Source organism: Microsporum canis, genomic scaffold, assembly GCF_000151145.1.
Source record: "Microsporum canis CBS 113480 supercont1.2 genomic scaffold, whole genome shotgun sequence".
NCBI lineage: Eukaryota > Fungi > Ascomycota > Eurotiomycetes > Onygenales > Arthrodermataceae > Microsporum > Microsporum canis.
The window spans coordinates 1,021,643-1,036,098 of NW_003299168.1; the positions used below are offsets into that span (position 1 = coordinate 1,021,643).

At 47.5% G+C, this 14,456-nt stretch overlaps 9 protein-coding genes across 9 annotated transcripts; 4 read left to right on the forward strand and 5 right to left on the reverse strand.

Moving 5' to 3' along the window:
- Positions 1–169: 169 nt before the first annotated feature.
- Positions 170–1,745, reverse strand: MCYG_01823 (inner membrane protein OXA1; the record flags this gene model as incomplete). The annotated part of the gene is made up of 3 exons (XM_002848843.1): positions 170–766; positions 835–1,593; positions 1,665–1,745. The coding sequence occupies 3 exons, from the start codon at positions 1,743–1,745 to the stop codon at positions 170–172; spliced, it is 1,437 nt and encodes a 478-aa protein (XP_002848889.1).
- A 489-nt stretch (positions 1,746–2,234) lies between these two features.
- MCYG_01824 (mitochondrial import protein 1) lies at positions 2,235–2,650 on the reverse strand (the record flags this gene model as incomplete). The annotated part of the gene is made up of 2 exons (XM_002848844.1): positions 2,235–2,315; positions 2,372–2,650. The coding sequence occupies 2 exons, from the start codon at positions 2,648–2,650 to the stop codon at positions 2,235–2,237; spliced, it is 360 nt and encodes a 119-aa protein (XP_002848890.1).
- A 497-nt stretch (positions 2,651–3,147) lies between these two features.
- Positions 3,148–4,463, forward strand: MCYG_01825 (NSFL1 cofactor p47; the record flags this gene model as incomplete). The annotated part of the gene is made up of 3 exons (XM_002848845.1): positions 3,148–3,213; positions 3,295–3,665; positions 3,731–4,463. The coding sequence occupies 3 exons, from the start codon at positions 3,148–3,150 to the stop codon at positions 4,461–4,463; spliced, it is 1,170 nt and encodes a 389-aa protein (XP_002848891.1).
- Positions 4,464–4,746: 283 nt separating this feature from the next.
- On the forward strand, positions 4,747–5,861 carry MCYG_01826 (cytosolic Fe-S cluster assembling factor cfd1; the record flags this gene model as incomplete). Its single annotated transcript, XM_002848846.1, has 2 exons — positions 4,747–4,779; positions 4,917–5,861. The coding sequence occupies 2 exons, from the start codon at positions 4,747–4,749 to the stop codon at positions 5,859–5,861; spliced, it is 978 nt and encodes a 325-aa protein (XP_002848892.1).
- A 371-nt stretch (positions 5,862–6,232) lies between these two features.
- On the reverse strand, positions 6,233–7,513 carry MCYG_01827 (conserved hypothetical protein; the record flags this gene model as incomplete). Its single annotated transcript, XM_002848847.1, has 2 exons — positions 6,233–7,224; positions 7,276–7,513. The coding sequence occupies 2 exons, from the start codon at positions 7,511–7,513 to the stop codon at positions 6,233–6,235; spliced, it is 1,230 nt and encodes a 409-aa protein (XP_002848893.1).
- Positions 7,514–8,097: 584 nt separating this feature from the next.
- On the forward strand, positions 8,098–9,063 carry MCYG_01828 (conserved hypothetical protein; the record flags this gene model as incomplete). The annotated part of the gene is made up of 2 exons (XM_002848848.1): positions 8,098–8,112; positions 8,170–9,063. 2 exons carry the CDS (start codon positions 8,098–8,100, stop codon positions 9,061–9,063), a joined length of 909 nt encoding a protein of 302 aa, XP_002848894.1.
- Positions 9,064–9,208: 145 nt separating this feature from the next.
- MCYG_01829 (mitochondrial 54S ribosomal protein MRPL1) lies at positions 9,209–10,253 on the reverse strand (the record flags this gene model as incomplete). Its single annotated transcript, XM_002848849.1, has 3 exons — positions 9,209–9,301; positions 9,361–9,925; positions 10,030–10,253. The coding sequence occupies 3 exons, from the start codon at positions 10,251–10,253 to the stop codon at positions 9,209–9,211; spliced, it is 882 nt and encodes a 293-aa protein (XP_002848895.1).
- A 436-nt stretch (positions 10,254–10,689) lies between these two features.
- Positions 10,690–11,217, reverse strand: MCYG_01830 (conserved hypothetical protein; the record flags this gene model as incomplete). The annotated part of the gene is made up of 1 exon (XM_002848850.1): positions 10,690–11,217. One exon carries the CDS (start codon positions 11,215–11,217, stop codon positions 10,690–10,692), a length of 528 nt encoding a protein of 175 aa, XP_002848896.1.
- Positions 11,218–12,454: 1,237 nt separating this feature from the next.
- On the forward strand, positions 12,455–14,351 carry MCYG_01831 (major facilitator superfamily transporter; the record flags this gene model as incomplete). The annotated part of the gene is made up of 5 exons (XM_002848851.1): positions 12,455–12,658; positions 12,732–12,802; positions 12,871–13,071; positions 13,121–13,646; positions 13,707–14,351. 5 exons carry the CDS (start codon positions 12,455–12,457, stop codon positions 14,349–14,351), a joined length of 1,647 nt encoding a protein of 548 aa, XP_002848897.1.
- Between the last annotated feature and the right edge of the window lie 105 nt (positions 14,352–14,456).

Consider the following 14,456-nt stretch of genomic DNA (forward strand, 5'->3'; position numbering starts at 1 on the left):
ATAATATACACTGGAAAAGATCTATGTAAGTCTTTTCGAAATGCCAACCAGACCTCAAGTGACTCCCAAAGATGAAAAAGCAGAAACAAATTACAATATTCGCGGGATAAGGTGATAAATATCACTCTCTCTGCGCCTAGCACTCACTTCCTTATTTAAGTCCGTTATTTTATTCCTTTTGCTCAGCTTTCTTCATATATTTAGCTCTAAGCTGCTGATTTTTCAGCTCCCGCTCAGCTCTAATTTCTGCCTTTCGGCGGTCTTCGTATGCTTTGGCACTTTCGAGCTCCTTCTTGTTAAGTCGTGGCTTAAGACCAGTCGAGTCGGTTTCGGGTTTCTGGCCGGTCATGCTCTCCATCTTATCTTTCGCGTCCTTGACGGTGTCGCGGTAAGCAGACTTGAAGCCATCCATGGCTCGGTCAATCATGCTGACGTTTTGTGGTTGTATGTGTGCCTCTGGCGTTGGCTCTGAGGTAGCGGTTGTGGAAATAGTGCGGATTCGGCTTGGTGGAGGTTGTGATGGAGATGGCCCGGAGGAGAAAAGGGTGTTTGTAGGAAGAGGTCCGAGGCCGACAAGTTTGCGGAATCCAGGGGAAGTCACCAGGTAGGCTTGACACATGGAAAGGAAACCGGTGGTGAGGAAGTACAGCTGCAGAATACCGGGCCAGAAGCTCATGGTTGCCATCGTAATACCGGGGAGGCCGTACAGCATCATCCTTCCGAGAGGAGTGTTGTTCAAGTTGGAGGTACCGGCATCACCACCGCGCTGTAGTTTTGATAGACATTAGTATCTTGTAGTTCGCATACTGTAGTTGGGTAAAAGGAGGGAAATACCTTGAGTGCCAGATACATCATGGCACTGGTTGCGACAGGTAGGACGAAATACGGATCAGACATGGTAACGGTAGGTAGCCAAAGGACAGATTCACTATCCAAGCCTGGAACAGGCAGGGCAGACATCCCTCGGAGAACCCTGAAGCATCCAAAACCCAATGGTACCTGGATAAGAGGGACAAATGATTTCCATGGCTTCACTCCGTACTTTTCATTGAGGAGAGCAAGTTCTTGCTTCGCCTTCAATGCACCCACATTATCACTCTCGCGTGCGCATTTCAGCATGCGTTCTCGGATCGGCGTGGCAAGCGGTTTTATTTTGTGAAGCTTGCCGGAAATCTCAGAGGCGGATAGGATGGATTTGAAAAGCGCAGCTCGAATCAACACTGCAGCAGCAACAGTCGCACCCCACCACGGCAAACCAGCCGTGATATGTAGCGTCTCAAGGAGGAACTCGACCATAGCAGAGGGACCCCATCCGTAATCCAAGCCAAGCTCCTTCAGGTATCCGATCTTCTCGGGAATGCGCGAGAGGTCTATATCCGTCAAGCTGCCGCCAGAAAGTGTGTCCGTGGCAGATGTAGCATTTTCTACTACGGGTGTGCTGGCGGAAGTAGTTGCTGTGGTGGATGCAAATCGGGGAGAGAATTTGAGAGGCCCTGAACTCCGGGCAGGCCGTACAGCACTCAATGCAGTATCATTCTGTCCAATTAACCTTGATCGAAATTGAGGATTTCTTGTTGAATTGAGGGAGGAAAACTATTTTATCAGGGCAGTCAGTATAAAAGCTGGGGGTCAAAAAAAATTTCACCTTAACTGGATTCGCTAACCTGCCGTTGAGAGAGTGTTGATCTGAGAATTGGAGGCTGCGTAACTGCACGCGAGTGCCTGACACCCGCCCTGGTGAGCATCGTAAAGCAGGACCTCTGAATATATAGCTGTTATAAGTTTGTCGACAATTGCTGGAGTTTCGGTCGAGTTTTCGAGATGTTGAAGTTTTGTCTTTGAAGAAAAAAGGTAGCGTCCGGCTAGGGAAGGTTTGCCGAGCCCGCTTACAGGGTTGATGTTAGCTGGAACATCTTCTACCAAGTTGATTATAACAGTTCTATGGAAGAGACGATTGAATTATTTGAAGAGGATAAGGGTGTAATGGTTCAAGGCTTGCAATTCATTCTCCAGACGCCATTCACCGTACTGTTATGTCTCTATTAATCTGTATGTACAGATATCACTATCATGTACATACCAACTATGTAGTTAAACGAGAAGAAAGAGGTATATCAATGACTGCAGTCCTTTGCTCTGGGTAGCACATCCATCAGTCAACCAAGTGGACAAAATATGGTCTATTACTCCAACAACGTGACATTATTTAATTATGTAGCACGACAATATCGTTCCTACCGCCTCCGATGCGGTATATCACGGAGATCAATCCCACCGCCGATAGGCTGTTGGGTTCGTCGATGGGTAGGGAATATCTAGATAACTTGTTAGTTAAGGTACTGGTAAGTATCTAATCTGTGCTCTGTCCTACTTTTGTGTTCGACCAGCCCAGCCTAAAGGCAGCTTCATGCGCAAAGAGCTCTCCAAATCCTAGCATAAGCCCGTTGACAAAAGGAAGAATGAGGTTGATGGCTGCGCCCTGTATTATCCGCCAGTACGATGGGGGTGTGTATAAAGTCATAGGGGCCGCGGGAGCCTGAGCGGATGGCGACGTCAGCTCGATAGTGGCCGAATAGTTCTCTGAGTCCGAAGGAAGGGTGACTGCTGAGTCTGAGAGCTCTACCCCTGTAGCTCCATCGTTCGACGCCATGTTGAGTTAGAGGGAAGAATTGAGCGTACGGTGGGAAGAAGGCTGGTTGACCGATAGATCCTGGCGGGAGAGAAGAATGCCGTTCACTCCCAAGTCCCTCGACAAAGCCGAATGTGTGTCCTCTTGAGTCCGGCTCTGACCACAATACAATCCTCTGCTCAAAGACGATGGTTCCCTCGTCTTGTCTGGTTGTTTTCTTCTTCTTCTTCATCTTCTTCGTCGTCCTTGAAAGTATTCGGATAATAGATGTCCCGCGGTTGATTACATTATAAATGATTACATAATCCAGGCACCCAAAGTGACGTAAAGAAAAAGACAGACAAGAAGAACAACAGAGAGAGCAACAGTTTTCCTTCTTGCTGATACTCGATTTCCTGCAACAGCGCGTTATCCAGGGAAGTTTCTGCTTTTCAGTTCGTCCTCTCAGCAGCAGAAGCTTTCCTGTTCCTCTAATATCAGCAAATTTGTCCGGCGAGGAACCCCGCAACCGCCGAACCATGGCCTCCGCCGAAGACGAGCTGATCTCACACTTCTGTGCCATCACAGGAGCCAGTCCCTCTGTGGTATGCTTGGTTTTATATTCATTTTACGCTGTACTACCTGTTTTGGTTGATTGGCTGCATACTGACTGATGTGCGTACAAGGCTAGAGATCACCTAGTAGCCAACAACTGGGATCTAGATATGGCTATTGCAGATGTTTACCCGGAGGAGGGGAAAGGTGAATCAGATTACGATGGCATGGAGGAGGATCAGAGTAGACAAGCAGGGACAACGCCGGCAGGTCAGGCAACAAGCGCTGCTCGCACACAAGGCACCGGGTCGAAATCTAGAGGAGGTGGGAAAAAGTTTGCAACCCTGGGGGACTTGGGATCTGGTGACGGGGGAGGCCGCCCTTCACATAGACATGATGATGATGATGAACCTCAAGATCTTTTTGCGGGAGGCGAAAAGTCTGGGCTTGCGGTGCAGAATCCAGACGATATCAAGAGGAGAATTATCGAAAAGGCCAAGAAGTACGGTTGCCCCATGATCCTACAGTCATAATTCTGTTACTTACAAGTGTCATCTTTTCATATAGAACGATGCCACCGTCCGAACGTAACTCGACACCAGCAAAGTCACATTTCACTGGGACTGCTCGCACCCTGGGAGGAGATGATACTCCAAGTAGGATCATCGAGGACCCCAATGCAGGTCAACCGCAGCCCCTTGAGCGCGTACAGAGAACCCTGCATTTTTGGAAGGACGGATTCTCGGTCGACGATGGTGATCTATACCGATCCACTGACCCAGGGAATGCGCAGATACTGGAAGGCATCCGGCAGGGACGCGCTCCCCTCTCCATCATGAATGTTCAAGTGGGACAGGATGTGGACGTCCAGGTAAAACAGCACGATTCAAACTATGAGAGGCCCAAGGGGAAGTTCAAGGCATTTGCCGGATCAGGCCAACGGCTAGGTAGCCCAACTCCTGGTGTGGTGTCTGCGCCCCACGCACCTGTTCCTGCAGCAGCGCCGGCCCAGGCTCAAGCTAGCACTGGTCCTGAGCAGCCAAATATTGATGAGTCGCAGCCTACGGTTACGCTGCAGATCAGATTGGGCGACGGAACACGGCTAACAAGCCGGTTCAACACCACGCATACTATCGGTGACGTGTACCAGTTTGTGGCAGCAGCTAGCCCTGTCAGCCAACAGAGAGAATGGGTTCTCATGACAACTTTCCCGAGCGTAGAGCTCAAAGACCGCTCAGCTATCCTTGGGGAGCTCAAGGAGTACAAGCGCGGCGGCGTCGTGGTTCAGAAATGGACTTGAACACTGTACCTTTATACCGATAGCTACTTAGCTAGAGAGGAATAGTCTTCACATAGAGAAAAACCTCCCTTCAGAGAAATGAACTGATGCCCGTTTATGAATTGATATATCCATACAAATAGTTCTAATCGGCTTAATAATCCATATGGGAAGCTTGATAAGCCAAAGTTTCGATGTCAAAGATTTCTGAGGCTCAAGACTCTTACGACCTCCATTAATACTGGTAGATATAGCTTGACTGTCCCTCTGAATAAACACCCTTTAACTCGATATCTCAGCTATCATGCCGCTGGACGGCGTCAGGAATATAGTCCTGGTATGTGAGCCCCGCCAACAAGCTTATCGATAGGAATTTATAAAGTCGTATGAAGTCATGAATCGCAGCACCAGCAGTCGCTCTGAATAAGACGCTTTACTAGACAAGTGACTAACATGAAATGTCTCTAACCATAGGTCCTCTCCGGGAAAGGCGGAGTGGGAAAGTCATCTATCACTCTCCAACTCGCGCTCTCCCTTACACTCCAGGGGAAATCAGTTTGCATACTGGACATTGATCTTACCGGACCCTCGATGCCACGACTGGTTGGCCAGGAAGGTGCAAAAATTGTACAAGCTCACGGCGGTTGGGTGCCTGTTACTGTATATCCTGCTTTAAATTTAATAAACAGCACACCTACTCCTTCAACGGACAAGCAACAGGAAGACAGTGAACGCAAGACGTCTCGTCCCCATGGTTCATTGCGGTGCATGTCTCTAGGCTTTCTACTCCGAGACAGAGGCGATGCAGTTATATGGCGGGGTCCAAAGAAGACAGCTATGATCCGCCAATTCTTATCAGACGTCATTTGGGGAGAGACGGACTATCTACTGATAGACACGCCTCCCGGGACAAGTGATGAACATATCGCAATTGCAGAACAGCTACTAAGCCAAGCTACCACGTCTTGTAGCCCTGGGCTATCGCAACCGCGCCTCGCGGGGGCTGTACTAGTGACCACACCGCAAGCAGTAGCTATCTCTGACGTGCGAAAGGGAGTCAACTTTTGCGCTAAGACGAATATTCCTGTTCTCGGGGTTATAGAGAACATGTCTGGGTATACATGTCCATGTTGCGGCGAGGTAAGTAACGTTTTCTCGAAGGGTGGCGGGAAGGTAATGGCCGAGGACATGGGGATTAGATTCCTGGGTGCGGTCCCGATAGATGTGAGTTTTGGAGAGATGGTTGAAGGTGGTCGATCGAATGTGGGTGAGCAAAAAGGGGAGCAGGAGGCTGTGCAGAATGGTAGCCATCCTCAGGGGGACTCGTTGGTTGAACGGTACCAAAAATGCTGGTCTCAGTCGACCTTTGAGGCGTTTGCGAAAGAGGTGATTCAACTAGTCGAGACATCTACAGCTTGATTTTGTACTACCAAGGGCATACATTTGCATTTCAATATAGAATGGCTCGGAATTTTGGGTCAGCTGGAGTTCTGAATTCAGGATTAGATGTCAAGTTAGATTTCGATTGTATCATTTAAAGCTATGAATACATGAGAGACAATGGAACATCCAGGTACCATCGTGATAGGTAAAATTGCCGTAAAAACATCCCATATAAATGAATTCCTGAATCAAAAAGCTAACTGCCACATAATTGAGCCGTAAAGAGAAATGCCAGACAAAGATTGGCTATTATAGAATCATGATAATCGTGAAATCGTCATTCGCTTGCTTGCTTCATAATAATCTCGGCCGTTAACATCACAATTCTAGTACTGGAATAATTTCATTCATCGTTCATCAGGAGGCTGACTGAGGCGAGCGTCGTGTTTCTCCAGCAGCTCTCGTAGCTTCGTCTGGGCAGATATCAGGGAGGTGACTTCATGGCTGGGTTTATCAGAAGAGCGATTCGTATTTCCAAGCCAGCCGAGGAACCCTTGCAGTTCAGTCAGAACAGAAGATTTTCTAGAGTGTGATTTTTGTGTATGGCTGCTAGTATATAAGACACCCTCATAGCCTGGGTCGTCCATCGTTGGGTCAGTTGATGGCCACGGTCTACCTGGCTCAGTCAAGTGATAAGTCCTATCAGCCTGAGCGTCTAGATGGACTTCAGATATGACAGGATGTGTCATCATTGACTGTCCAGTAGCACGATGGCCACTATTGACACTATGATCCTTGAGAGCCCACGGTAGATAAGGTAGTTTCCCTTTCTCTACGGGTTGAGGTTCATGTGTAGGGGGAATAGCCCCTTCATATGCAGGTATAGATTCTCTTCGTAACGTTAATCTTTGAGTCTCAGCATGCTGCTGGGAAGCGTTTGCCTCACCCCATGCCTGAGGTATTGAATTTCGGAAATCGAAAAGACCTGTGGGGCGGTGTATTGGGTTGAGATAATCGTAAGTGGACGAGAAGTGACCGTGGCCATCCACAGTACTAATATCGTCACCCACGACCAGGACATTATCGTCTGCCAGCCTCTCAGTGCTAGAGCTGGCCTCTTCAACTGTCAAAAGGCCATGATCAACAGTGCGTGCAGGCGCTCTGATTTCTCCAAGTGGCGGTCGATGGCTCCCATACTCGTTCGCAAGGCTCAGCCTGCTTCGCCCACATATCTCGGCTATAGCATCCAGCGTGACCTGGATGTTAGGCTCAATAGACTGCAAAATACCCTCGATACCAAACTCTTCAACGGGCGGTAGCCGGACAGGAGGGCTGTTTGCTGCTTGCCGTTCCGTATCTAAGCTTCGCCGCCTCGACATTGCAGAATCCCCCCTAGTACCTGCGGAATAGGTCCGAACAACAACCGGCTGAGAAGGCTGAGAAGTCCGACTGGCAACCGATGGGGACTGTCGGTGTTTCCGTTGGGGTGGTCTAGCAATCCCATGAAGTTGCCGTAGAGCAGTAGGCCGTCGAACCAGCGTAGGATCGTCCAGAGCAGGATTGAATACCCGGCCACGGGTACCAAAGGTAGAGGAAGACTGGTTTTCCCATGGTTGAGATAGAGGGAGAGACGAAGAGAGATGTTGTATACTGGCCAGGGCCGACGCACGATCAGAACTGGAATCCATCGAGTCAGGCGCAAGTCATACGTGGAGTATCTACCAGCAGCGGGAATTCTACTTGGCCCATCAAGCTGGGATATTTCAGGCTGCCTTCCCACGGCTGTACTGGCATAAGTAAATCGATGTAGCGTGTCAGGATGTGTATGACGAGACAGTATACACTATGCAACTGGACTGCATACGCATGTCCGCCAGGGATTGGATGTCAGCGGGAGAAGCAGAAGTGGCCAGGATGAAGTTGAATCTTCGCACCTCTTCAGCCCCCTGGAAGCCCTTCAAGGAGGTATGTCTCAGGCTTTAACTAACGATGAACCCTCCATGATGCGGACAACACGCAGCAGATGAGTTGGCACCTTTTTCCTGTCGCCTTCGTGATGATGCTTGATGGATTCCGCGGGGACCTCAGGGGAGTTGTTGAAATCAGCGGAAGAACGATGTTCCGCCTATCGTGAAATCGGCCGTCCAGGTTGAAGATGAAGAAACCAATGGATGTAACAGAGAGATTCGACGTGGTTATAGTGAGAGACGACATGAAGGAGCCTTGAGAGAGCTATAGTATTGACGCTGACGGGGGGATTGTTGATTCAACCATGAGCGGATTCTATGTTTGTTCTGTCATTTCCATGTTAAATCAAATAAATCTGGCTAACTAATATATCTAGTTTGGCGATTCAGACGGGTCAGATAACGACTTGAACGATGACAATCTTCCCTTTCCCAAGCCAATATCAAGAGAATCCTTTCTGTCACCCGATTTTGATCCCGCCGCTTTCCTGTCCTCTCTCTCCAATCGCCATCAGTCGTTGGCCGATTTACAGAATGAGCTTCGAGAGCTGAGCGAATCCCTGAACAAGGAGCTTCTCGACCTTGTGAATGAAAACTATCAAGAATTTTTATCCCTTGGAGCTGCTTTAAAGGGTGGGCAAGACAAAGTTGAGGAGGTTAGAGCCGGCCTACTCGGGTTTCAACGCAATGTGCAAGGTATAAAAGAGCAGTTTGAGTCTAGGAAGAAGGAAATCCGGGAGTCCCTTGACGAAAAGAAACAGCTACGGTCGAAGATTGCGGTTGGCTATGACCTGCTGGATATTGCTGAACGGGTTGAGTTGCTTGAGACAAATCTCATGATCCGCCCTGGAAACGATACAAAAGCAAATGAGAATGGAGAGCAGACGGAAGACGACGAGAGCGATGGCCTTTCGGATGTTATGATAGGCTGTGAGACAGATGATAGTGAAGAAGACGGGGAAGAGGAGGGAAATGAGGACGGAAGCAAGGCGAGAATATCCCTCCGAAGGCTGGAAGCTCATATACATCAATATCTCAGTGTGAAGGTAATGGTGAAGCGAGTCGGAGAGAAACACCCATTCATCGTCAACCATGCTAGTAGGATCGATGCCATCAAGTCGGCTCTACTGCTTGACCTAAGCACAGCGCTGACAGAATCGAATAAACTTGGATCCAAGCGAGACAGCCGCATATCTACAATATTACGGCTATACGACTCGATTGGACATCATGAAGAGGGACAGCAATGTTTACAAAGGCTCAGAAATTAGCCCACAACGAAGTTTGCTCGTATTCTATGCATTTGCAGAGGAAAACAGACGCCCTGGAGGCTTGCTTTTGTTAAGGAGGAATTATTTCTATCAAACGCCAAAAATAGATATACAGACTAATTTACACGCCTTCATCCCGCTAACCTTAACATCCCGTCAATGCATGCATGGGTGGAGAGGATTCGCTCTTGTATTCACCGTTCAGACTGAAACCAGGGCCATTGGTGGTGCTCAGTACCTGGAGAGAGGGCGTCAGTCGACCAATCCGCAAAACAAAAAACACAGGCAGTAACTTACCACTTCTGCAATGTCTTTGGATACCTGGTCTGACATACCAGCAGCGTCTTTCTTGATTGCTGTGATAAAAGCGCCCAAGTTATTTTTGAGTTCCTCTGGAGAGAAACCCAATTGACCAATTGCCAACTTGACAACACCAGATCGCTCTCTGTAAATGCTGCCCCCACGCATATTCCGTACAGTAGTAGCAACGTTGTCCACGACCGTACCCATCTTTGCGCTAGGCATCAAACCCCTAGGACCCAACACACGGCCTAACCCGGCCTTATTCAGATTCTGTAAACTGTTCGTGTGGCAGATACAAACGTCAAAGTCAATCTTTCCAGCTTTGACAGCATCAAATACTTCCTGTTCGCCAACAATATCTGCACCAGCTGCTTTGGCTTCCTTTGCGGCGCGAGATCCTTCCGGACAGATAACACAAACTCGGAGATCGGATCGAACAGCATGCGGAAGGCGGATCTGGTTTCGAATTACAGGGCCGTCTCGTTTTGTGCGCAGTTTAACGTGGACTTCGTATTTGACGGAGGTGGTATTTCGGCCGGCTTCGAAGGCGCGAAGATATCTGGTTTAAAAAAATCGTTTGAATCAGTTGAAGAAATTTTAAGCCTGGAGAGCGGAGTAGCTTGTTCACAGGGAGGGTAATCAATGCAATTGCGCGGTACAGACCTCATAGCATCGCATAGGGAGAATTGGATTGCATCTCGAATGTCATATTGGGTATACATTGGCTTCTTCTTCTTGGGTTTGGTATCCTTCGACTTTGACGTCTTAGAGGCATACCGTTGCTGTTGGAGGGGGCATATGAACGAAGGAGCTGTAACCTGCGGTCGAAAAGATGAAGATAGCATCCCCCTCGAGAGGGGAGTTAAGTATCTCTGGGTGGCGGCCATAATGCTCCTGAATTGATCGCAACCTCAACCTCCTCGTCCACCAGCTTCAAGTCGAATTTGATGTGCCCGACAGAGTTTCTGTGCGGGTAAATGTTGTTCCCGCACTCCATTCGGAAATATGTATTTCCGATATTACCTAATTGACGGGCTCAGGAAGCTGGAAATTGGCCCGCCCGCCTAAGTATTAGGGATAAATAGCTGACCCTGTTTGATTCAAAAGAGTAACTAATAAACATTGGAGGGCGAGTTTAATTAAACTAAGATAACTCCACTGGTGGTCGCTCTAAACGCCTATAAATAAGACAGGTAGGCGTGCACTTTTGTGATGAGCCGAAAATGCCTGCCCGATCGTTAGAACAACATATGTATAGTAAGCTAGGTTTGGCCGGTATTCCAGGATTACATATTGGCAGTTCTTTCAGGTTCCCGCGTGTTCTTACTCTCGATAGACTGTTTTTTCACTACAATATATGGGTTCAGCCGTAGTCAAGGTCTTGCAAGATGAAAAAGAATGTAAAATAAAATTTAGAATTCGATTGTTCCAGCAATCTTTCAGTGTCCGGTCTAGAAATTCCCACCGTTGCTCTAGAGTAACGCCCTTTACTAGCTCCATATAGATAAATCCTTGACCGTTATCGTGAGTCCAGCCATATACTTCCGGGACAGGTACAGTAGGCAAGACGCGACGGAGCGCCCAGAGTAACTGGCCCTCAGCTACTGTTACCTGAGGGGCGCGTCCGTACTTCACAATTAGGCTGAGATGCTCATAACGGACAGGTTGAAAACCGAAGTTACGGCCCTTCAATGTTGGGTCCTGTACCGTGCCCTGTTCACGAACATTCGCGGGAGATGGTAGCTCAGCTCCTGGTCCGTTACGTGAGAAAAACGCAGACTCGAGGAAGGTTGCTGACTCTGCGGGAGGAAGGGCCTGAGTGGATATCGTGGGACGATTCCCAACAGCCATGATGCCAGAGAAAGGGCTACGGAGAAAGGAGATGATTATTTCAGGATGGAATGCTGGTACCTAGACCACGATGGACAAGTCTTTGGCGAGGCTGGAATTGAACTTGGCATCATGAAGTTCCGGGGTGCCAAAACGATTCACGCTCCATCCCAATCATAAACAGGTCCGGGATGGCCTCGTTAAATGGGGGCGCAAATTTCGTGATATTACCAGTGGCTCTGGCAACAATCCTAAGCTTCATCTGCGCCATCGTAAAGGCAGTGTATTTATTAAAAAAGCCCAACAGATTGTCGGGGTATATATCGATAGTCGTGTAGCAAAATGTAATAGAAAAGAGGTCCCGGATAATGCCAGACATGTCCTCTTGTCCCTGGCGACATCCTGCCTATCTCCGTACGCTGCCCTTCGACGATCTTATCTAAAGAAAAGGGCGCGGGCTCAATGTACTTCTGCAGTATGTCGCTATCCGAACTCCTGGTGTCTGGTTCACTGAGCGACGGCCGCTCCGTTGGGTCTGGTTGAGGCTGTAGTCACGTGTTCTTCCATCGGTCTTTACTTATACAGTACTAGGCCAGAAATCACCGCACCATTTTCTTAGCGCCATATAAATATATAGACTATACCTAAATAATGTTAAATTTAAAACTACTATTATATTAATAATATTATATATAAAGGTAGGTCTTATCTATTTTTCTTTAATACCTTAGGGTCTTTACTATCCTTTTTATATATAACTTTTTTTAATTTAAAGGCTTCTTAATTTTTTAAAAATATAATAAAAAAGGGTATTAAAGATACATTACTTTGGGTATAACTACTATATTAAGTTTGGTACTCTTGGCAAGATGGCGGTACGGTGATATATGGCAAGTGACTGTACATCCAAATTTATCCTTGCAACAAAAGACATATTAAGTAATAGTTGATGACCAAACGGAAGATGCGGACTTTGGGGCGGCTTGAACTTGACAGGCGCCTACACCTTTGATAATTAACAGTTATACCCCATATATAATTATTTTCCGGGAGCTTGAGGACGCCCAATACTGTTCTAGTGGTAGCAACTTTGCACGTTACTTCAACTATGTTATTGCCAGGACATTTCAGGGCTTACAGTATTTGAATTTTTCTGGGCAAACCCCTTCACTATACCAAGCGCGGTTATAGCTATAACTAGAGCCGTAATACCTTTAGGCCATCCCTTACGGCCTCAAGTGTCTAGTCCATGGAGACCATGGATTCAGAACACATCAGAGAGGACCCAGCCATAGAGCTACAACAAAATAGAGGCATTAAGCCTGATGAAAATAACCAGCAGGTGAAGGATCAAGAGCAAATTGTTATATGCCAGGATGCCAACGAACCGGATTATCCTCACGGTATCAAGCTCGCTGTGGTTATTGGCTCTCTCGCTGCTTCGGTTTTCTTAGTAGCATTGGTAATACATCGTTATCCAACTACTACACCGTTTTCCTTCAAGGGTGAATAGGCTAATACGCTCATTTCGCTAGGACGAAACTATTATTACAACTGCAATTCCCAAAATTACTAATGACTTCCACTCCATTAATGATATTGGATGGTATGGATCTGCATAGTAAGCCTGCTCTATCTCCTGCCCTTAGAGAAATATGTTCACAAACCTATCAGCTTTATTACTTTTGCAGCCTTTCAGCTTATATTTGGAAAGCTTTTCTCATTTTATTCCATTAAATACGTTTTTCTGGCCTCAGTTGTCATCTTTGAAGTTGGTTCCTTGATATGTGCTACTGCTCTAACCTCTAGGATCTTTATAATAGGCCGTGCTTTTGCCGGCCTAGGCAGCGCTGGTATAAATGCTGGCTTCATAATGTAAGTCTCAGACTTCTTCTAATAGGGATGTTTACTAAGATATAACCAGTATTCTGGCAAGCTGTCTTCCATTAGCACGGAGGCCAATATTTGTCAGCTCATATAGTGGCATGTATGGTATCGCGTCTGTTGTTGCGCCTCTCCTGGGCGGAGTGTTTACAACAAGAGCGACATGGCGGTGGTGCTTCTATATAAATTTGCCAATCGGAGGAGCCGCATTACTGACAATGGCACTATTTTTCTATCCCCCAACCAAAGAGAAACAATCACCACCCACCACCTGGCAGCAAAAACTTGGGCAGATGGATCTTCTTGGAACTGCTATTCTGGTACCGGGCATCATCTGCTTGCTTCTTGCGCTTCAATGGGGTGGCTCAGTATACCAATGGAATACTGCTCCTCCAATCGCTTTGCTAGCAACAGCAGGAACGGCTGGATTGATATTTATATCAATCCAGGTCTGGAAGCAAGAGAGCGCTACTGTGCCTCCTAGAATTATAAAGCAACGCAGTGTGGCGTGCAGTGCCTGCTATGTTTTCCATGCCGGAGGGGCACTTAATGTGTTTCAATACTTTGTTAGTATTTCTTGGAACACTTCATCCAGCTCCTGATTATATGTGCTGAAGGTAGTCTAGTTACCCATCTGGTTTCAAGCCATCCAAGGCGTTACAGCGTTTGACTCGGGAAGTCGCATTCTGCCGACTACCTTGGGTACTGTTATCTTCTCTCTTGTCGCTGGCATTGGCGTTGCGAAAACTGGATATTATACCCCCTTCATGATTCTAGGTGCCACGCTGTTGCTTATAGGTGCGTCCTTAGCAACGACTTGGCAGGTTGCGTCGCCATCTGCTCAATGGATAGGATACCAGATTATCTTTAGCGCTGGGGCTGGCCTTGGAATTCAACAGGCGCACACAGCTGCTCAAACAGTTCTCGCTTTTGTGGATGTACCGATCGGAGCTGTTATTATGATCTTTGCTCAGATTCTTGGAGGTGCCGTGTGGCTATCTGTGGCACAGAATGTGCTAACGAGTCAGTTACTCCGGGGCCTCGCTAGTACTGTACCAGGCCTGGATCCTAAACTTGTGCTTGATAGGGGAGCCACAGGTTTCCGGACGGTAGTTAAACCAGAGTTTTTAGACGGGGTCTTAGAGGCATACAATTTTGCCTTGACCAGGACACTCTATTGCGGAGTTGCCCTGGCAGCAGCAGCATTAATCTCCTCGGTAGGGATGGAATGGAGGTCAATTAAGAAGGTATCGAGCGCTGGCAGAGGTTGAAGTAGGGTATCTAGACTATAACATAGGAATTTTCATACTATACTCCGTATAGTGCGACTAAATATACATACATCCACTCATAAATTCCAGACTTCCTACTCTGTA